Source organism: Bufo bufo, chromosome 7 (assembly GCF_905171765.1).
Source record: "Bufo bufo chromosome 7, aBufBuf1.1, whole genome shotgun sequence".
NCBI lineage: Eukaryota > Metazoa > Chordata > Amphibia > Anura > Bufonidae > Bufo > Bufo bufo.
Genome location: NC_053395.1, coordinates 143,412,707 through 143,436,499, shown reverse-complemented (window position 1 = coordinate 143,436,499; position 23,793 = coordinate 143,412,707). Strand labels below are relative to the sequence as shown.

Here is a 23,793-nt window from a genome sequence, read left to right as displayed (position 1 = left end):
CAAGATATTTCTCTCACCCAGCATGGGTATATGTAAAATGACACCCCAAAACACATTCCCCAACTTCTCCTGAATACGGAGATACCACATGTGTGACACTTTTTTGCAGCCTAGGTGGGCAAAGGGGCCCACATTCCAAAGAGCACCTTTCGGATTTCACCAGCCATTTTTTACAGAATTTGATTTCAAACTCCTTACCACACATTTGGGCCCCTAGAATGCCAGGGCAGTATAACTACCCCACAAGTGACCCCATTTTGGAAAGAAGACATCCCAAGGTATTCGCTGATGGGCATAGTGAGTTCATGGAAGTTTTTATTTTTTGTCACAAGTTAGTGGAATATGAGACATTGTAAGTAAAAAATAAAAATAAAAAAAAATCATCATTTTCCGCTAACTTGTGACAAAAAATAAAAAGTTCTATGAACTCACTATGCCCATCAGCGAATACCTTAGGGTGTCTACTTTCCGAAATGGGGTCATTTGTGGGGTGTTTGTACTGTCTGGCCATTGTAGAACCTCAGGAAACATGACAGGTGCTCAGAAAGTCAGAGCTGCTTCAAAAAGCGGAAATTCACATTTTTGTACCATAGTTTGTAAACGCTATAACTTTTACCCAAACGATTTTTTTTTTACATAAACATTTTTTTTTTATCAAAGACATGTAGAACAATAAATCTAGAGCAAAATTTATATATGGATCTCGTTTTTTTTGCAAAATTTTACAACTGAAAGTGAATAATGTCATTTTTTTGCAAAAAAATCGTTAAATTTCGATTAATAACAAAAAAAGTAAAAATGTCAGCAGCAATGAAATACCACCAAATGAAAGCTCTATTAGTGAGAAGAAAAGGAGGTAAAATTCATTTGGGTGGTAAGTTGCATGACCGAGCAATAAACGGTGAAAGTAGTGTAGGTCAGAAGTGTAAAAAGTGGCCTGATCTTTCAGGGTGTTTAAGCACTGGGGGCTGAGGTGGTTAATCTAACCCCTTTGCCACAATGAAAGCGCTCATTGCCCATGGCCCTTCCACTGCCCCCCTCTTGCCCCTAACTGGTGCTGCCTGAGGCGATCGCCTCACCTGGCCTCATTGGTGGTGCACCCCTGCCTGTACCTACTGATTTATACTGACAGCGTCATGTCAGTATAAGGCCTCATGCACACGACCGTTTTTCGGGTCCGCATCCGAGCCGCAGTTTTTGTGGCTCGGGCGTGGACCCATTCACTTCAATGGGGCCGCAAAAGATGCGGACAGCTGTCCGCATCCGTTGCTCCGTTCCGAGGCCTCGCAAAAAAAAATAGCATGTCCTATTATTGTCCGTTTTGCGGACAAGAATAGGCATGTCTACAATGGGCCCCCTGTTCCGTTCCGCAAATCGCGGAAGGCACACGGGAAGCTTACGTTTTTTGCGGACCGCAAAAAATGGCACGGTCATGTGCATGTAGCCTAGTTCTGTAGAAGTAAGGTCATGCAGAGGCACATAGCATTATAAATCATTATTAGAGATGAGCAAATCGAAGTTGACGAAGTGGAATTCGATCCAGGAAAAAATTTGATTTGCACCAAATCCGAATTTCCTCACGCTTCATGGTAACGAATCGCATTTTTTCCTAAAATGGCTGCTGCATGTGTGAGGACATGGAGCAAGGAACTCTGGGAAGGCGGGATCACCTATAATGCCATGCATGCAGCCAATCAGCAGTCAGCAAGCCCTGTGATGTCACAGCTCTATAAATAGCCTCAGCCATCCTGGATTCTGCCATTTTCCAGTGTACTTAGTGCAGGGAGAGATGTCAGCAGGCACCCTAGTGCCTAGGAAAAACTTAGTGCTAGGAAAAACTTCATTGTGCTAAAAAAACGATTTACAAGTGCAGGGAAAGATTATTCAAGCTGTAGGGAAAGGATAGGGAGGAATCATTCCACAGCATTTCTGTTGAACAGGGTTCAGTAGGGGAGTTTACAGCCTGGGTAATAGGAACAATCCTATTACATCTTGCTGCACCGACTGGGGTCCCAAATTACCATTATACAGCTCTGTAATTCTATCAAACTGTTCTTGTTATTGGGGTGCAAGTGCTGTTTGATACAGCCATTAACAGGGTTTATTACAAGGAAATATTTATACGTCTTATTTGCCCTTGTGCGGTCCAGTTATATGTTCTAAAGCATTTTTTTGGCTTGTATTAGTGAGGAAAAAAGGGCGTATTAGTTGTTGTATGGTGAAGTGCAAAAATTACAGCTCTTTTTGTCGTGTAATAGTGGCAAAAGAAAAATATATTTTCTGTTCAGCGGTGCAGTTATATGTTCTAAAGCTCTTTTTGTCATGCATTAGAGGCAAAAGTAAAATATATTTGCCGTTCAGCGGTGCAGTTTTATGTTCTAAAGACCTTTTTGTTGTGTATTAGTGGGGGGAAAAAGGGCTTATTAGCTGTTGTGTGGTGATGTGAGAAAATTAAAGACTTTTTTGGGGTGTTTTAATTTAGTTTTTATTTATTTATTTGATCTAACAGTGTGTCAGACAGAGAAATGCCAGGCCCTGCACAGGGAAGTGTCAGAGGCCTAAATGTTTCTGGCGCAGGCACAGGTCGCAGCAGAGTAAGGGGGCATGGCAGCAGGAGTCGCAACGAGAGGCCTGAGCTCCCTGTGTCATCTAGCGGTCGTGTCTTGACCAGCAACCCAGCGGTTCATTGAATGGTTGACTCGGTCATGCACTTCGTCCGAAGTGACATCAGACACCCCCAGCCAAAAGTCGGTGGGTTCGTCAGACACAACCCTTGGTTGGCATGTCCCGGGAGCAGGCCCTGTGCCCTCACCTGTCCTCAACCTGCCTCTGTCCTTTTCTGTTCCCTCAGCCAGAGAAGTATTGTATGCTGTGGGTTCAGCTCCACTGTACAGTGAGAATGAGCTACTAGAAGATAGTCAACAGCTACTGGCAAGCCAAGATGTGGAGAAGACATATGCCGCTTCCTCTGGTAGGCGGGCAAGTAGTGATGAGGTGAGTGGCGTGGGAACTGGTGTTCCGAGCGGTCAGGCTCCTGACCTAGAGACCAATGAGGAGGACATCAGTGACATGCAGACAGTACTTGATGATGATGATGATGTAGCTGATCGCACTCGGGAGCTGGGTGAATTAGGGGCTTCATCATTATTGGGAGAAGAGGGTGGCAGCTTGCCCCTGAGGCAGCGGTGGAGCCAGCAAGTCACTAGCGTGGCCAAGAGTCAGCAGGGTGGCAGCAGTGGGAGGTCGGAGCCAAACATGCCCGGGGTAGACCACCTGCTTCGCAGGAGCCTACCTGCCCGGAAAGTAGTGGTGCAGGGGTTCACGGAAGCAGTGGCGGTAGCAGTCAGTCAGTGCAGAGTGTTAGGGGTAAAATCACCTACTCGGCAGTGTGGCAGTTTTTTGTCAAGCCGCCGGAGGAGGTGAACGTGGCCATTTGTATAATCTGTGGGCAGAAGGTGAAGCATGGCAAGGGTGCCAATGTTGGCACCACGGCTATATGTCAACATATGCAGCATCACCATAAAGTGGCCTGGGAGAACCGTGGCTCCGATGTGGTGGTCCGGCCTGCCGCAGCAACCACTGCATCACCCAGTGGCACGCAGCCGATTTCAGGTAGTCAAGGCTCCACCACTTTAGCCGAAAGGAGCTGTCTGTCCTTCCCATCATCTACTAGTCCTGATGCTCTTGATCCTCCTCGTCCTTCTACTTCTCGTTACTCATTCCATCAACAATTGATCACCGAAGCGATTGCCAAGAGACAACAGTATGCGTGCACTCATCCAACGGCGCAGAAGCTGAATGTACTCCTGGCCAAGTTGCTGGTGCTGCAGTCCCTTCCTTTCCAAGTGGTGGACTCTGCACCTTTCAGAGAACTGATGGTTTGTGCTGATCCGAGCTGGAGAGTCCCAAGCAGTTATTTCTTTGCCAAAAAGGCAGCACCAGCCCTGCACAAATATGTAGAACAGAAGGTGGGCCAGTCCATGAGCCTGTCGGTGTCTGCCAAACTGCACGGCAGTGCCGATGTGTGGAGTTGTAACTACGGTCAGGGACAATACATGTCCTTTACAGCCCACTGGGTGAATGTGGTTCCTGCACAGCCACACCAGCAACTTGGCCAGGTGATGCCACTTCTGCCTCCACGTTGTCAAGCCGTTGGTCCTGTGACATTGTCCACCTCTGCCTCCTCATTCTCCACCTTGTCCTCAGACTGCACTGCAGGGAAAACTCACAGTGCCCCTCCAGCATACCACACGTGCATGACACGGTGGTGTCACGCTGTTCTGCACCTCGTTTGCCTGGGTGAACGGAGTCACACAGGGGAGTAACTGCTCCGTGTCCATCAAGAAATCGAATCTTGGATTTCTCCTCGACAACTGAAAATCGGAACCATGGTGACCAACAACGGGAAGAACATGGTGTCAGCACTATGTCAAGAAGGGCTGAGGCATGCGCCCTGCATGGCACACGTGTTCAATCTGGTTGTCAAGCGTTTCCTGAAGTCTTCCACCCACTGCAAGACATCCTAAAAATGGCCAGGAAACTTTGCATGCACTTCAGACACTTGTACACTGCAGCGGCAGAATGGTATCCCCCAACATAGGCTGATATGCGACTATTCCACTTGTTGGAATTCCACCCTCCATATGTTGTACTGACTATATGAATAGAGAAAGACCATAAACGATTTCTTGATAATCCAAGCGGACAGGAGTACTCCCCTGTTTAACTTCAATGTCAACTTATAGTTACATTAGATAAAAGTAGGTTGATGGTGGAACAATCAGTGAATGAAGGATCATCTGATGAATGATCTTTGCGCAGACGTACATATTATATTGACCATTACAGTCATTCAAAGTGTTCAATGACACATGCCTGCTGCCCACTTGGCTCAATAAGTGCAGTGCAGCGCAGCTTAGTTATAATGCCCACCCCCCAACAGCGCCGCCTGTCTCTCTGTGCTTATTGAGAGCGCACAGATGGATTGAGAGGCAAAGAGGAGGCGAAGCTAGCCTTAGACAGGAGTCACAAACTCACAAGACTAATGTCACGGCTGTATGTGAGCAACAAGAGTATACACAGTAAAAAGGGCTACTGACCGGACCCAAACTAGGGAGGATAAAGGGTGACCCCTGTCAGACCCTCAAAGCTCTCCCTATGCTGCTAAAGCACATGCCCGGATCCAAATGGCGGAACGAGGCATGCCCATGTACCTAAGACTGATGACCACTGTAACCCCTACAATAGTGGAAGGGGCACGGCCACCGGTGCCCTGCTCAGTATATGGAGGGAACCGTGGCCACCTCAGATCCATTCAGAAAATAACCAGGTACACAACAATGTCTGCACACTTAGCTGAAGGTGCTGCAGCCGCAGAGAAGACGGATCCAAGGACAGCTGGCAATATCCGGAGTGCTTGCTGCAGCAGAACACAGGTCCAGTGAACTGATAGCTACAAGTGAAGATACTCAAGCAAGAGCTACAACTGAAATGAGAAATATAATGCACGCCCTACAATAGGAGGAGGGGTGATTTAAAGGCAGGGAAATCAACCGCAGGAGGAACAGCTGGGAGGAAGGAAACAAAGTAAAGACTTCATCACAGGGGCGGAGAAACAGAGCAGTGAGAACTCCTCCAAACTCTAGTAGTGACATCATCACAGGGGTGGAGAAACAGAGCTGTGAGAACGTCCCAAAGCTCTGGTAGTGACAGTACCCCCCCCCCCCTCTACGGGTGGACTCCGGACACCCAGGACCCACCTTCTCAGGATGAGCCTTATGAAATGCCCTGATGAGGCGAGTGGCTTTAATGTCCGACACCGGAACCCACATCCTCTCCTCAGGACCATAACCCTTCCAATGAACGAGGTACTGAAGAGAACAACGGACAATGCGAGAGTCCACAATTCTGGAAACCTCAAACTCCAGATTGCCATCAACCAAAATCGGAGGAGGAGGCAAAGAGGAGGGTACCGTGGGCTGGACATATGGTTTTAAGAGAGATCTGTGAAATACATTATGTATCTTCCAAACCCGTGGAAGATCAAGACGGAAGGCAACAGGATTGATGACTGACAAGATTTTATAAGGCCCAATAAACTTGGGACCCAATTTCCAGGAGGGAACCTTCAGTTTAATATTTCTTGTAGACAACCACACCAGATCACCCACATTCAGGTCCGGACCAGGCACACGTCTCTTATCAGACACACGCTTATACTTCTCACTCATCTTTCTAAGATTACTCTGAATCTTTTGCCAAATGGTAGACAAAGACGAGGAAAATCTCTCCTCCTCAGGTAAACCAGAAAGAGCCCCTCCCGAGAATGTCCCAAACTGCGGATGGAACCCATATGCACCAAAGAATGGTGACTTATCAGAAGATTCCTGACGACGGTTGTTCAGAGCAAACTCAGCAAGAGGGAGAAATGAACACCAATCCTCCTGGTTCTCTGCCACAAAACAGCGCAAATATGTCTCCAGATTCTGATTGAGGCGCTCAGTCTGACCATTCGACTGCGGGTGAAAAGCAGAAGAGAAGGACAGCCAAACCCCCAGGCAAGAACAGAAAGCCTTCCAGAACCTGGACACAAACTGCGTGCCTCTATCGGAAACAATATCAGAGGGAATGCCGTGCAATTTAACAATATGGTCGACAAAAGCTTGCGCCAACGTTTTAGCATTGGGTAAACCAGGGAAAGGTACGAAATGAGCCATCTTGCTAAAACGGTCCACCACCACCAGGATCACCGACTTCCCCGAGGAACGAGGAAGATCCGTGATAAAGTCCATGGACAGGTGTGTCCAAGGACGGGAAGGTATGGGTAACGGGAGAAGGGAACCTGAAGGCTGTGAACGAGGGACCTTAGCGCGAGCGCACGTCTCACAAGCAGCCACAAAACCCTCCACCGACTTACGAAGAGCCGGCCACCAAAATCTCTGAGCAATGAGATCTACCGTGGCTCTACTCCCGGGGTGACCAGCAAGAACCGTATTATGATGCTCCTTGAAGAGTTTGTGACGTAGCTCAGGAGGCACGAACAACTTTCCAGAAGGACAACGGGCAGGTGCCTCAGTCTGGGCAGCCTGGACCTCGGCCTCCAAATCGGAATATAGAGCAGAAACAACTACCCCCTCCGCCAAAATGGGACCCGGGTCCTCGGAGTTTCCTCCTCCCGGAAAACAGCGAGAGAGAGCATCAGCCTTCACATTTTTGATCCCAGGTCGGAATGTAACGACAAAATTGAATCTGGAGAAGAACAGAGACCATCTGGCCTGTCTCGGATTCATACGCCTGGCCGACTCCAAGTATGCCAGATTCTTATGGTCGGTAAAAACGGTGATAGGGTGCCTGGCCCCCTCCAACCAATGGCGCCATTACTCGAAAGCCAACTTGATGGCCAACAACTCCCTATCTCCCACATCATAGTTTCTCTCTGCCGGGGAGAGTTTTTTAGAGAAAAAGGCACAGGGTCGCCATTTGGCAGGAGAAGGGCCCTGGGACAAAACTGCACCCACACCCACCTCGGAAGCATCCACCTCAACAATAAAAGGTAAGGAAACATCGGGATGCACCAAGACGGGAGCAGACGCAAAACTCTCTTTAATCTTAGAAAAGGCTGCAAGCGCCTCCTCCGACCAAGAGGAAAAATCCGCCCCCTTTTTTGTCATGTCAGTAAGGGGTTTGACAACAGAGGAATAATTCAAAATGAACTTTCTGTAATAGTTCGCAAAACCCAGAAAGCGCATCAATGCCTTCTGATTCTCAGGAAGCTCCCACTCAAGTACAGCACGGACCTTCTCCGGATCCATGCGAAAACCAGAAGCAGAGAGGAGAAAACCCAGAAATTGAATCTCCGATACCATAAAAAGACATTTCTCCAGCTTGGCGTACAATTTATTTTCCCGCAGAATCTGCAGAACCTGAAAAAGATGATCCTGATGGGTCTGAACATCAGGGGAAAAAATCAAAATATCATCAAGATACACCAATACAAATTTCCCCATTAAATGGTAGAAAATACTATTAACAAAATGCTAAAAGACGGCCGGAGCATTCATCAGGCCGAAAGGCATAACAAGATTCTCGAAATGCCCGTTAGGGGTATTAAAGGCCGTTTTCCATTCATCCCCCTCTCTGACCCTGACCAGGTTGTACGCGCCTCTCAAATCCAATTTGGAAAACACCTTGGCCCCAACAATTTGGTTGAAGAGGTCCGGGATCAGAGGAAGGGGATAGGGATCGCGAATCGTGATACGGTTCAGCTCCCTAAAATCTAGGCAAGGTCTCAGAGAGCCATTTTTTTTTTTAACAAAAAAAAAAACCCGCAGCCACAGGTGACTTTGAGGGACGAATATGCCCCTTATCGAGACTCTCGGAAATATAAGTTCGCATTGCGATTTTTTCTGGTTGTGAGAGATTGTAGAGGCGTGCTTTTGGCAGCTTGGCGCCGGGAATGAGGTTAATGGGACAGTCAAACTCCCGGTGAGGAGGTAGCTCCTGAACACCGCTCTCGGAAAACACGTCCGAGAAATCAGAGAGAAATGATGGCACAGTTTTAGTAGACACCTCTGCAAAAGTCGCTGTGAGACAATTCTCTCTACAAAAGTCACTCCACTCATTTATTTGCCTTCCTTGCCAATCAATAGTGGGGTTATGTCTAGTGAGCCAGGGTAACCCCAAAACTAGAGGAGAAGGCAATCCGTTAAGGACAAAACAAGATATATCCTCCACATGAGTGTCACCTACAGCTAGCCGGATATTGTGAACAATGCCCTTCAGAGATCTCTGTGAGAGTGGAGCAGAGTCAATAGCAAAAACAGGTATATCCTTTTCTAATGTGCAAACCTGAAAACCATGCATGGCTACAAATTGAGTGTCAATAAGATTGACGGCCGCTCCACTATCGACAAAAATCTCACAAGAACTGACCTTGCTCTCTAGCGCCACCCTGGCAGACAGGAGAAAATGGGAACTGCAGGTCAGAGGAAAAGCATCAATTCCTACATCAACTTTGCCCAAAGTAGCAGATGAAGCAGAACTTGATGATTTACCTTTTGAGGTTTTTCTCTTATTATCGCTCTTAGTACAGTTCAAGAATCTCCTAGACGGACAAACATTTGCCAAATGACCTATGCCCCCACAACAAAAACACACCATACTCTGAGGACTAAATCCTCTTTTATCAGGGGCAAGTCGACCTAGCTGCATGGGCTCCTCCTCAGAGGGGAGCGAGACAGGATGAGGCCCCTGCACACTGAAGGAGTCCGCACCATTCCCCCTAGACTGACAATGGCTGGACAGAGAGGTCTTGTTTCTTTCTCTTAGACGCCTGTCAAGGCGTACCGCCAATGACATGGCAGACTCTAAGGACGTTGGTCTCTCATGGAAAGCAAACGCATCTTTCAATCTCTCTGAGAGACCATGACAGAACTGACTCCGGAGTGCAGCATCATTCCAACCTGAATCAGCTGCCCATCTCCGAAATTCAGAACAATAAAGCTCCGCAGACAGTTTGTTCTGGCATAAAACACGTAAGTTAGATTCGGCCAGAGCAACACGATCCGGGTCATCATATATCTGCCCCAGGGCCATGAAAAATCTTTCCACGGATCGAAGGGAGGGATCCCCTGATGGCAGCGAAAAAGCCCAAGTCTGAGCATTACCCCTGAGCAGGGAGATGACAATCCTCACCCTCTGCTCCTCCTTACCAGAGGAGTGGGGACACAAGCAAAAATGGAGTTTGCATGCCTCTCTGAAGCGAATAAAATTCTCACTGCCCCCGGAGAACGTTTCCGGAAGTGAGACCTTTGGCTCGCAACAGACTCCATGAGCCGGAGCAGAGCCCAATGCTTGGAGCCGAGTCATAGATTGACGGAGATCCGCTACTTCCAAAGAAAGACCCTGCATGCGGTCAACCAGGCCAGAAAGCGGATCCATGTAAAAAAAGGACGGTTTTGGTGGATTATAATGTCACAGCTGTATGTGAGCAACAAGAGTATACACAGTAAAAAGGGCTACTGACCGGACCCAAACTAGGGAGGATAAAGGGTGACCCCTGTCAGACCCTCAAAGCTCTCCCTATGCTGCTAAAGCACATGCCCGGATCCAAATGGCGGAACGAGGCATGCCCACGTACCTAAGACTGATGACCACTGTAACCCCTACAATAGTGGAAGGGGCACGGCCACCGGTGCCCTGCTCAGTATATGGAGGGAACCGTGGCCACCTCAGATCCAGTCAGAAAATAACCAGGTACACAACAATGTCTGCACACTTAGCTGAAGGTGCTGCAGCCGCAGAGAAGACGGATCCAAGGACAGCTGGCAATATCCGGAGTGCTTGCTGCAGCAGAACACAGGTCCAGTGAACTGATAGCTACAAGTGAAGATACTCAAGCAAGAGCTACAACTGAAATGAGAAATATAATCCACGCCCTACAATAGGAGGAGGGGTGATTTAAAGGCAGGGAAATCAACCGCAGGAGGAACAGCTGGGAGGAAGGAAACAAAGTAAAGACTTCATCACAGGGGCGGAGAAACAGAGCAGTGAGAACTCCTCCAAACTCTAGTAGTGACATCATCACAGGGGTGGAGAAACAGAGCTGTGAGAACGTCCCAAAGCTCTGGTAGTGACAACTAATCTAGCACACAAGCAGTGGCAGTCTTTACCACCATGTAAGGCATAGGAGGCATGATAATAATAGGTGCCAGGCAGCACAGGCATCAGTCAGGTCACACCCCCTCACTACTTTAAGGAGTCCCCTATCACCTTTGATGCTGCAGCTGGGACCCCACTCACAGTAGGCCCCACCCCCACTCAGAGAAATCACTGTGTCATCTGTGGTGTTACATAGGACTGCAACCTGTAGGTTACATCTACCACATTATCTGTACTTAGATCACTGTGTCATCTGTGGTGTTACATAAGACTGCAGCCTGAAGGTTATACCATCTACATTATCTGTATTCAGAGAGATCAGTATGTCATCTGAGGTGTTACATAGGACTGCAGGTAGCATCTACCACATTACCTGTACTCAGAGTTATCGCTGTGTTATCTGTAATGTTAAAATCTACTTTATTATCTGTACTCAGATTACTGTATCATCTGTGTGTAACACACCAGAGTTGTGTTACGAAACTCTTCTACCCCGCTACAATCTGTTAAAAGCTTTCACTTTGTTATCTGACGTAATTTTACATTATATCCTCACAAATGTGCATAAACCTTGTTAAAGAGGACCTTTCACTAGTTTAAAAACTAAAAACTAACTATATCAGAGGGCAGAGCGGCGCCCAGGGGGCCCCCTGCACTTACTAGTATGTCTGGGCGCCGCTCCGTTTGCCCGGTATAGGCTCCGGTGTCTTCAGCTCCCTCTGTTGTACTGGGCGGAGTTTTTGTATTAGGGTTGTCACTTGCTGCAGCGCTGGCCAATCGTAGCGCACAGCTCATAGCCTGGGACTCCCATTTTTGAGTCACATTTTTGAGTCTCACATTTTTGAGTCTTTGGGACTCACATTTTTGAGTCTTTGCACACCCATTAATTAATCTATCTATGACAATAAGTACCTACTTGGATTTTTATTAATATACTGGGACCCTAATATCTTTTTTACATATGGTTAGTCTACCAAGAGGGCTAAACTCACACTAATCCGCCGGTGGAACGCATAACCACGCCCACAGGACGCCGCATTGGAACGCATATGACCACGTGACCCAGCCTCCGCAGCCGACTGATGATATAGCTGGCTTGGACCAGCTCCTTCATGGTGGAACGCACGGCCATTTTAGTTTCCGGCGTGCGTCCCAGCCTCCACAGTCCATTAATCATGCAGAGGATTTTGATTGGTCTCTGGTGGAACGCACGGCCATCTTTAGCTTTGGCGTGCTTTCCACCTGCGATCGGTGAGGAGCAAATCATGCTAGGGTAAGCGATAGCTGCCTTATATGTTTAGTGGACATCTATACATTTTATATTGCTCCCCCCTGATTGTGAGTTAACCAGTCAAGTAAACAGCCTCTGTTTTCTCTCCTCCCAACACATGCCGGAAATTATGAGGTCAGGTGATCCATCCTTGAGCAAGTGATTGGATGGAAATATCTAGGGACCGCCCCCTTTCAGGGTTTAAATAGCAATGGGATCAGTGCACAAATTGGAGCCCCACTTTAGTGCCCCCTGGAGCACCCCAAGCCGCAGTCCGCTGTTCAGAAGGGATGCACATCATCGGATGAGTATTGAACTGTTCTTCCTCTTTTTTACCTGCATTATCTCTGCAAGTTCATTTTGTTTAGAACTGCTTTCCTTACCTGCATTATCTTTGCTAGGTCATTCCCTGTCTGACAGCTGAGCACCGTCTTGGGGGTGCTCCAGTATTTTGGTTTATTTTGATTTTTCACTTTTGATTGTCAATGTGCATTCGCTGTGTATTGGCAGCGACCGATTTGGTTGTCCACTGGCTGTCTCCTGACGAACCTTGCTCATAAGGAGAAACGCGTCGAGACGAGGACCACATATTTAGACAATCTGTAATATATATATATATATATATATATCTTTATATTGAACGACCCAGGCATCCATATGGGTCCATGTGTGTTGTAAGGGCGCTTTAAGGACAGATAGGTTAGGTACGGGGACAGAGTGCTCCTACCATCTGGGTGCATCTCTGGGCAGAGAACAAGTCAGGGATACCCTAGGGACATACTAGGGACCCGTATGGCTTTGCCCCCTGTCCACCACCGTTAACATCTCCTCTTCCCTACCTGGTCCTCAACAGTCCCTTATTGTTTGTCTGTATGTATATTAGTCCCTATGCGAGATTTTTTAGTATATTTATATTAAAAGTTATGTTTTAGGTAGTTGGCTTCAGTGATAGTATTTTTCTTACAACTACCAGTTAAGTATTTTCTCGGTTGATAAAAACAGGAGTATATTGTTATCACTGCAGTGAGGGGGGAAGGAGTAAATTCTGTAAAAACACAACTACAGATAGTTCCATCAACACTTACTTTTGAGCAGCTACAGCTGCGGCACTTGCAAAAATACCCGGTTTAGTAGTCTTGCCTCCAAATGCTCCACCAACTCTTTTTGTATGAGACATAATCCTGTTCGATGGAACGTTAAGGACTCTGGCCACGGAAAACTGCAAATACATTTCATAACAAGACATTTAGCGCAAGCAACTATCCCTAATGCTTAAATAGACAGGTAAGAAAGCAGCTGATTCCTTCATTTTTGTGGCAGATCTGCTTAAAGAGAACCTGTCACCATGAATATGCAATGTAAGCTACAGTCGAATATTACAGAACAGGAGGCGCTGAGCGGATTGATGTATAGTTTTGTAGGAAAAGATTCAGTATAACTTTTCATTTATACTTCGAAATTCCTGCTTATTCTGGGCTTTGAAGTCCAGCTATCTCTGTAGACACAGTCATAGAGGGAAGACTGTCAATCACTGATAGGACCGCCTCCTGGACTTCACAGCCCATAATGAGCAGGAATACAAATGAATAAAATACAAGCTTTACTGAATCTTTTCCCATAAACCTATATATCAATGTACTCAGCTCCTCCTGCTACATGACATGCTGCTTGTAGCTTACATTGTATTTTCATAGTGACAGGTTCCCTTTATCCTGTTCTTGGTATAAATGAAAAATTAGGAGATCGCTCCATTGGTTCTCAGCAACCATTAAAACAAGTGATGCTGCCAAACAGGGAGGAGCTGCATCTGCCATTCAACATATCTGCCAGAAGACAAAGTCAGGGGAGAGTATTGCTACATTGGACTATTTTTCATTCATCTAGTGTAACATTATGTGGTTCATTTGTTTGATTATTGCCTTATTTTTCATTCCAAGTTAGTTTTTCTGGCACATAACAATTTGTTTTATCTTTATAGTGCATTTATCTTTATAGTGCATTATGACTCAGCGCGTTATTCAGTAATGGGTGATTATTGTTTTTTTTCTCTAAGCATTAGAGCATTACATTACTTTTCCCTGGGCATTATCCTTTTGGCTTTATTGAGGATAATACACTATATTGCAGCACATGCTATTGGGGTAACATACTATCATATTTATTTTGGATACTATTTCCCTTTATTATGTTCGTCCCCTGAAGAACCCGTGTGGGAGAAACATGTCTGCACAGCATAGAGTTTAAGGTGCATTAGTGGTAGATTCCAGTGAAGAGTCCACCTACCAATGGGATGTTCCTCTGCTGATAGGGATAGGTAGGACCTTTCAGGGATAGTTCTCCTCCCCCCTGTTTTACTCTTTTGGGACTCCTATTGGCATTCTTAATTCATTGTGTGGTTGTCCTGTTATGTGCCTGTATTGTAAAGTCTACTCCCTTTTTGCTATTCTGTTATAATCATTACAGTGACTTTTTATGTATTAAACAGGGGAGGGCTCCCATAGCACCCACATGGACGCCTTCTACGATACCTATGCCCTTAGTAACATGAGTCACAGTATCGGCTAATTTATAGTAGCAAAGGGAGCCATATACATAGCAGTTGTATTAAACTGGTAGTCTCTCCAGGATCACACAAACTAATTCCTGACCCCTGTCAATTAGCTTGAATGAAATACATCACAAAAATACATCAAAAGGTCGTTCAAGTAAAAATGCATGGATAAGCTGAGCCCTTCAGATAGAGAGAGAGAAGTTCTTTGAAGAACATATACTTGTTTTAGAGGAAATTACCTGTGAAGTCGCAGGATCCTGTGAAGAGACGTATACATCAAACTCTTGTGCCTCTCCTTTTGGCACAACAAGAACACAATTGGTTTCCAAATAGAAATGCTCCTGTCCTCCAATATGAACTTCCCCTAGAAATAATTAAAGAGTAAGGCATTATAATTCCAAAGTATACTACTGATTTTATCAAATGTATTGAAAAAATCCTGGCTACCTGCAGCTGATACTAGGTGGTGCTTAGGAGCTTACCGCATACTGTTTTATATTTGAGCTCAGTGTGAATTTATTATTAGAGGCCATGTACACCTTCGAGGACAATTTTTTTTATGATTGCATGTACTCATTTTGGGCTAAAAATTTTTTTTTCAAAGGGTCTTTATTAAAAATATTGAGACGTTCTGTCACAAAGGGTTAACAGTAAGATAAGAATTGAGCTTTAATGATTTTTTATAAGGTCAGAGATCAGACATAAGGAGCCCATCAGCTCCCTGACTGACGGAGCAGAGAAAAAATACAGATCCTGCTAGTAGATAAACTCAAAGCTGTGCAGGGATAACGGCTCATAATTTTTAATAAAGACCAATTGAAAAAATGATTTTTTAGCTCAAAATGAGTACAATGGAATAATAAAATAAATTGCTACCAAAAGGTGTACATAGCCTTTAACCACCTCAGCTCCCCTAGCTTAAACCCCCTTAATGACCAGACCACTTTTTACAATTCTGCACTACACTAGTTTCAGGGTTTATTGCTCGGTCATATAACTTACCACCCAAATGAATTTTACCTCCTTTTCTTCTCACTAATAGAGCTTTCATTTGGTGGTATTTCATTGCTGCTGACATTTTTCCTTTTTTTTTTATTAATCGAAATTAACCGAAATTTTTGCAAAAAAATTTAATTTTTCACTTTCTGTTGTAAAATTTAAAACAAAACTACATTTCTATATAAATTTTTCTCTAAATTTATTGTTCTACATACTTTGATAAAAAAAACAAATGCAATAAGTGTATATTTATTGGTTTGCGCAAAAGTTATAGCATTTACAAACTATGGTACAAAAATGTGCATTTTGAAGCAGCTCTGACTTTCTGAGCACCTGTCATGTTTCCTGAGGTTCTACAATGCCCAGACAGTAGAAACACCCCACAAATGACCCCATTTCGGAAAGTAGACACCCTAAGGTATTCGCTGATGGGCATTGTGAGTTCATGGAAGTTTTTATTTTTTGTCACAAGTTAGCGGAAAATGATTTATTATTTTTTTTATTTTTTTATTTTCTTACAAAGTCTCATATTCCACTAACTTGTGACAAAAAATTAAATTTTACATGAATTCACCATACCCCTCACGGAATACCTTGGGGTGTCGTCTTTCCAAAATGGGGTCACTTGTGGGATATTTATACTGCCCTGGCATTTTAGGGGACCTAAAGCGTGAGAAGTAGTTTGGAATCCAAATGCGTAAAAAATGCCCTGTGAAATCGTAAAGATACTCTTTGGAATTTGGGCCCCTTTGCGCACCAAGGCTGCAAAAAAGTGTCACACATGTGGTATCGCCGTACTCAGGAGAAGTAGGGCAATGTGTTTTGGGGTGTATTTTTACATATACCCATGCTGGGTGAGATAAATATCTCTGTAAAAGACAACTTTTCCCATTTTTTTATACAAAGTTGTCATTTTACAGAGATATTTCTCTCACCCAGCATGGGTATATGTAAAAAGACACCCCAAAACACATTGCCCTACTTCTTCTGAGTACGGCGATACAACATGTGTGACACTTTTTTGCAGCCTAGGTGCGCAAAGGGGCCCAAATTCCAAAGAGTACCTTTTAGGAGGGCATTTTTAGGCATTTAGATTCCAGACTTCTTCTCACGCTTTAGGGCCCCTAAAATGCCAGTGCAGTATAAATACCACACAAGTGACCCCATTTTGGAAAGAAGACACCCCAAGGTATTCCGTGAGGGGCATGGCAAGTTCATAGAAGTTTTTTTTTTGGCACAAGTTAGCGGAAATAGATTTTTTTTTTTTCTCACAAAGTCTCCCTTTCCGCTAACTTGCGACAAAAAGTTCAATCTTTCATGGACTCAATATGCCCCTCAGCGAATACCTAGGGGTGTATACTTTCCGAAATGGGGTCATTTGTGGGGTGTGTTTACTGTTCTAGCATTTTGGGCGGTGATAAATTGTGAGCAACCCTGTAAAGCCTAAAGGAACTCGTTGGACTTTCGGCCCCTTTACGCACCTAGGCTGCAAAAAAGTGTCACACATGTGGTATCACCGTACTCAGGAGAAGTAGGGCAATGTGTTTTGGGGTGTCTTTTTACATATACCCATGCTGGGTGAGAGAAATATCTCTGTAAAATGACAACTTTGTATAAAAAAATTGGAAAAGTTGTCTTTTACAGAGATATTTATCTCACCCAGCATGGGTATATGTAAAAAGACACCCCAAAACACATTTCCCTACTTCTCCTGAGTACGGCGATACCACATGTGTGACACTTTTTTGCAGCCTAGGTGCGCAAAGGGGCCCAAATTCCAAAGAGTATCTTTACGATTTCACAGGGCATTTTTTACGCATTTGGATTCCAAACTACTTCTCACGCTTTAGGTCCCCTAAAATGCCAGGGCAGTATAAATACCCCACAAGTTACCTCATTTTGGAAAGAGGACACCCCAAGGTATTCCGTGAGGGGCATGGCGAGTTCCTAGAATATTTTTTTTTTGCCACAAGTTAGCGGAAAATGATTTATTTATTTATTTTCTCTTACAAAGTCTCATATTCCACTAACTTGTGACAAAAATTTTAATTTTACATGAACTCACCATGCCCCTCACGAAATACCTTGGGGTGTCTTTTTTCCAAAATGGGGTCACATGTGGGGATTTTATACTGCCCTGGCATTTTAGGGGCCCTAAAGCGTGAGAAGAAGTCTGGAATATAAATGTCTAAAAATTTTTACGCATTTGGATTCCGTGAGGGGTACGGTGAGTTCATGTGAGATTTTATTTTTTGTCACAAGTTAGTGGAATATGAGACTTTGTAAGAAAAAAAACAAAAAAAAACAAAACAATTTCCTCTAACTTGTGACAAAAAAAAAAAACTTCTATGAACTCATGGCGAGTTCATAGAAGATTATTATTTTTTGTCACAAGTTAGCGGAAATAGATTTTTTTAAATTTTTTTTTGTCCCTCAAAAGTGATCTTTTTATAGCGCCGCAGCGATTTTACGGTGTTTTTGCAGTGATCAGAAAAAAAAATATTCTGTCACTGCGGTGGGGCGGACTGAACGCAAGTGTGCGCACAAGATCAGGCCTGATCGGGCGAACACTGCGTTTTTTGTAGAGCCTATAGAACATGTCCTATTCTTGTCCGCAATTGAGGACAAGAAAAGGCATTTTCTATATAGTTCTGGCAATGTGCGGATCCGCAAAATGCGGAAAGCACATTGCCGGTGTCCGTGTTTTGCGGATCCGCGGTGTCCGTGTTTTGCGGATCCGCGGATCCGTGGATCTGCGGATCCGCAAAACACATACGGACGTCTGAATGGAGCCTTACAGGGGGGTGATCAATGACAGGGGGGTGATCAGGGAGTCTATATGGGGTGATCACCCCTGTAAGGCTCCATTCAGACGTCCGTATGCGTTTTGCGGATCCGCAGATCCGTGGATCCGCAAAACACATACGGACGTCTGAATGGAGCCTTACAGGGGGGTGATCAATGACAGGGGGGTGATCAGGGAGTCTATATGGGGTGATCCCCCCCCTGTCATTTATCACCCCCCTGTAAGGCTCCATTCAGATGTCCGTATGTGTTTTTTGCGGATCCGCGGATCCGCAAAACACATACGGATGTCTGAATGGAGCCTTACAGGGGGGTGATCAATGACAGGGGGGGGATCAGGGAGTCTAATATGGGGTGATCAGGGGTTAATAAGGGGTTAAATAAGTGACAGGGGGGGTGTAGTGTAGTGGTGTTTGGTGCTACTTACAGAGCTGCCTGAGTCCTCTGGTGGTCGATCCAAGCAAAAGGGACTGCCAGAGGACCAGGTAGCAGGTATATTAGACGCTGTTAACAAAACAGCGTTTAATATACCTTTTTGGGGTTAAAAAATCGCATCTACAACCTGCCAGCGAATGATCGCCGCTGGCAGGCTGTAGATCCACTCGTTTACCTCCCGATTCTGTGAACGCGCCCTCCTGTGTGCGCGCGTTTACAGGAAATCTCGTGTCTCGCGAGATGACGCGCCGATGCATCGAAGAGGAACAAATCGACCGCCGCCAGAACGCAATCCTGCGTTAGGCGGTCCGGAGGCGGTTAAAGCATCTCTCCTATAGGCCTTATGCACACGACCGTTGTTTCATTTCGTGTCCGTTGTTCCATTTTTCGTGATTTTCTGCGGACCCATTGACTTTCAATGGGTCCATTGAAAACTCGGCTAATGCACTGTTTGTCATCCGCGTCCGTGATCCGTGGTTCCAGTCAGTCAAAAAGATATAACATGTCCTATTTTTTTCACGGAAAACGGTTCGCAGACCCATTCAAGTCAGTGGGACCGTGAAAAAACGCGGAGGCACACAAGATTGTTATCCGCGTCTGCGTCCGTTTTTTTCCTATCATTTGAATGGCAAACTTGACTTAGACTTTTTTTTACTTTCCTTCATGTCTGGTGATCCTCCAAAAATAAAGGAAGACACACGGAAACAAAAACGGAAACGGATCACGGAACAACGGAACCCCATTTTGCGGAACGGAACACAACAACGGTCGTGTGCATGAGGCCATACAGTGTTACACCCAAGAAGTATTCTGCATGGGTCTTACTAAATAGAATAGGACCTGTGCACAATACTCTCTGGGCATGATATGGTCACCTCAGAACTTGTACCACTCAGTGTTAGGCTCCATTCACACGTCCGCAACGTGTTTTGCGGATACACGGAGCCGCGGATACACAAAACACGGAAAGCAGCAATGTGCGTTCCGCATTTTGCGGACCGCACATTGCCGGCACTAATAGAATATGCCTGTTCTTGTCCGCAATTGCGGACAAGAATAGGACATATTCTATTTTTTTGCGGAACGGAAGTGCGGACCCGGAAATGCTGATCCGCAATTCCGTGTCCGGGCAGCACATCATGCTGCCCTATAGGAATGAATGGGTCCGTAATTCCGTTCTGCAAAATGCAGAACAAAATTGCGGACGTGTGAATGGAACCTAATGTTGCGTCTGTCTGCTCCCTATCTGCAGATTAGGTTTCAGAGTGACATTAGTGACACTTTAACCAAATATACTGTGATTTAGACCAGAAACTGGCATCAATTATAGAGTAAATCTAGGTCAGCTCATAGCAACAGATACATACAACCAACCAACTTTTTTAATAGTTACAACATTCTGTTGCAGACTGTTAAAGTTCAAAAACTTGGATAACCCCTTTATGAAGCTTCTGCCTCTGTATTAATTTTGCCCATCTTACTCCATCGAACACCTTATGAACACTGATGTATGAAATTCTAGTCATCATAAATTCTCCACAATGTCTACGCAGGGATTTGGAGCCCAGAATTAGACAAGCAGAACTTCAACCACTATAAAATGGTTTACATTCACTGTAAATCTAAGGAATATAGAATATTTTGTATTTAATACCTACTTTTCAAGCATGTGGCATGATAATTGTCACTTTAAAGGCTATAGACACCTTAGGGGCAATTTTTTAATGATTGCATGTTACTCATTTTGGACTACAAATATATTTTTTAATTGGTCTTTATTAAAAAATGTTCGCAAGATGTCACTTTGTGTTTTCTTTGAATCCAGTCATCTGACGGCTCATGTCTATTTCTTATTGCTGATCTGATCTCATAAACACTCATTATAGCTCAATTCTTATCAAACTGGTAAAAATATGGCTTAAATAAGTGTTTGTGAGGTCAGCAGGTCACAGGGATTCAAAGAAAACAGATTGTGACAGCTTGCAAACAGACAGATTTTTTACTTTTGTATCTCAGAAACAGTGGAACATCTTAAATAAAAACCAAATGTAAAAAATATTTATAGCCAAAAATGAGTAAAATGTAATCATATAAAAAAATTACTCTGAAGGTGCACATAGCCTTTAAAAATGATTATTACATATTTACCAATGAAAAATTCCAATATTATGGTGTTGAGTAGTACTGTAATGATTTGTGACCATGTCTAATTACCTTACCTTCAATAATGTGATCAGCCATCTTAAAGGCTTCCTCTACATTCCCATGCAAAACTTGTTTGGTAGGTTCAAAGAATGAATTGTGCTTAATCGCGTCCTACGTGGAAACAATTCACAGTGTAACTATGACAAGCAGAGGCTGAAGCAAGCACTCACTTATATTATATGTATCAAGCGCAAACACAATCAAACTGGATTTTCGTGGGCCCACCAGGGGAAATCACTGTCATGGCCCACCATCCATTCACACAGGACACAAGCCCTTTTATTCTTTTATTGTAAGCTTTGTTGTTACAACTGTACCCTGTAAGGTCAGACAGTAAATTAATGAATCCTCTTAAAAGGAATAGACTCTGGTAGCAAGCAATTTGCTCCAGATGGGGTGGTCTTCTGGTTGTGGAGTCATGTTAGGGACCAATTCTAGTGTCAGAACCTAAGCCTAATGGAGAGTTAGATACCAAATTTTTGTTTAAAATTATGAAATGTGTGATAGCCTCAAAATAAATACAGATAGCATGACATAAATAGTAAAATTGAGGCATAATAGCAGTTTTTACTTTCATACCTGCAGCATTATGGTCATAATAAATAAGAATGTGCTTTTACAGTATACATGCATATGAAATTACAGCACACAACAGATTTATCTTTGCGTGAGGAGCCTCATGCTGCTTGCAATCAGGCCAATAGGGTACATTTCTAATTTTATCTGTGCCATAAGTATTTTATTACAGGACCCTTTTAAAATAAGACAAAATAATGCCACAATAAAAAATTGTGTTCAAAACTAGAGTCTCTTTTTGAATGCATATGGAACCAGAAATGACTATATCCAACACATCGTAAAAACGTAGGTACATCACCTCTACTGTGAGAACGAGTGGTTCCTGATCTTTATAGCTTATCTTCACTTTTGCCGCTGCTCTTCTTGCATGTTCAGGAGTGTCCGCAACAACTCCGCATATTATTTGTCCCACACAAATAACCTAAAAAAAATCATAAGGTAATGCAATTAGGAACGTTTTTCTACGTAGTAGCTACAGATTAAAACAAATCATGGACATGTCAAAATCCAAAAGGCTAGGTGTACCTTAGGAACCATTTTTGGATTGCTCCAATTCATCTGAAACTAAAAATTAGGCAATTTTTCAAACATTTTGTGTCTACAGCTCCCATGCACACTTATGCATCTCCATGGTAACAGACTACAAACAGGCCATGTGTAGTCTTATCCTGAACTCAGAGCCTCTGTCCCTCACTTCTTGCTAACTTGCTGAATATATATTAGCAAATAGTAGAGATTGTGTGGAAGTGAGTATGATTGCAGGCTACACAGTGGGGGCAGCACATCAAATGAAAGTTACAGTAAAATTAAATGACTGAAGTTCCACCATGAGCATGATTTTACCACTACTCTAAGTTGTTGTGTAGCCATAGATAGGGGAGGATAGGAGAGAATACTATAGTATGATTAATTACATTAGATCTTCTATATTGATATTCCAATTATTTAGTGTTAGTTAAATTTTTGTGACATGCATATTTAGTTCTATTCTGTTTCTTTGGTAGTAGACAAACGGGAGTTTTGGACTCTGATCAAAAATGGGTATGCTATGAGGAACAATGATGTCTTGTTCACAGCAACTATGTGCCAAAAGGAGGTGAAACTATAACCATGTGGCCATAGAAAAAATGCCGAAGAGATGTATGATTGGTCAGTTGAGTGTACCTTTGACAACAACTTACATTTAAGATTAAGCACAGAGAAAGATTGCCATAAGTGCTAAGCAGATAAGCATGCAAATTACAGAAGAGCGAACCAGTCGAGATTCGTTTCCGGTCTGATTCACCAAATTTGTGAAAAAGTTTGGTTTGGGCTGAACCAAAGTTGCTCCAGTTGCCCTACAAGTTGGTATATAACCCCCTTTAGCCTCCTAGGACTCATTTTTAGGAAAACTTTTTTTATGATTTTTTTCCCCCTCCAACATTCCCTCTCCCCAAGCTCTGGAAAGCAATGACGGCAATAGCAAATGATGTCTGAGTAACACTGCCATACATAGCTATGGGTAAACGCACATTTGATGGTGTTATCATACAGCGCATTTAAAACGACACCTCGCCGACACATGTCTCATGCATTTTCATATTCCAAAGCTATCAAAAATTGTCCCTTATCAGGGGCAGATGATGTTTAAACAAACAGTGTTATGAGATAAAAAAAAAAGTGTCTTTGGGGAATGTGATGGTTGGCAAGTGGCATGATGCAGACCGCAGCATGTGGTAGCCGTACACAATGTGTTAGTAGGTAGAAAGACAGAAAGTAAGAGTTGCTAGATGGAGCACCGGCAGCAAGCAGAGGTAAATTGATCACAATCAGCCTGCCTGGACTGCGAGAAAATTTCTGTATTAATACAGTCATCACGTACATATGCTGCCTCCCCCTAACCCAAAAACAGTGTTAACCCCCCAAAAAATATAAATATATATATATATATATATATATATATATTAAAATTTTAACTGTTAAAATATATATATTTTTAATTTCTACCATGTGGAAATTGAGTACACGGAAACTGACCCTCAGGCATTAGTGGCATGATGCAGGACCCAGCATTGGCTGGACTGTGACAAAATGTTGGTATTGAGGCAGTAATCACATATGTATGCTGCTTAATGAAATTGAATTCCCCCAAAAAATTAAAAATTTCAACCATGTGGAAAGTGAGTGGCATGATGCAGGCCCCAACATTGCCTGGACTGTGAGAAAATTTTGGTATTGAGACAGTAATCATGTACATTTATGTTGTGCCTTAAAGAAATTTAACTACCCCTCACCCCAAAATATATGTATT

The 23,793-nt window shown here is 43.9% G+C and overlaps 1 protein-coding gene across 1 annotated transcript in view; it reads right to left on the bottom strand.

Annotated features, from left to right (window-relative positions):
- The window catches only part of LOC121007369 (aldehyde oxidase 1-like), a 226,651-nt gene that overhangs the window by 66,308 nt on the left and 136,550 nt on the right, over positions 1–23,793 (bottom strand). Inside the window, exons 20-23 of the mRNA XM_040439251.1 lie at positions 21,802–21,924; positions 20,939–21,035; positions 14,720–14,844; positions 13,015–13,148 (exon numbers count right to left, since the gene is read on the bottom strand). Of these exons, the coding sequence (XP_040295185.1) occupies positions 13,015–13,148; positions 14,720–14,844; positions 20,939–21,035; positions 21,802–21,924 (479 nt within the window). The remainder of the gene's footprint in view (positions 1–13,014; positions 13,149–14,719; positions 14,845–20,938; positions 21,036–21,801; positions 21,925–23,793) is intronic.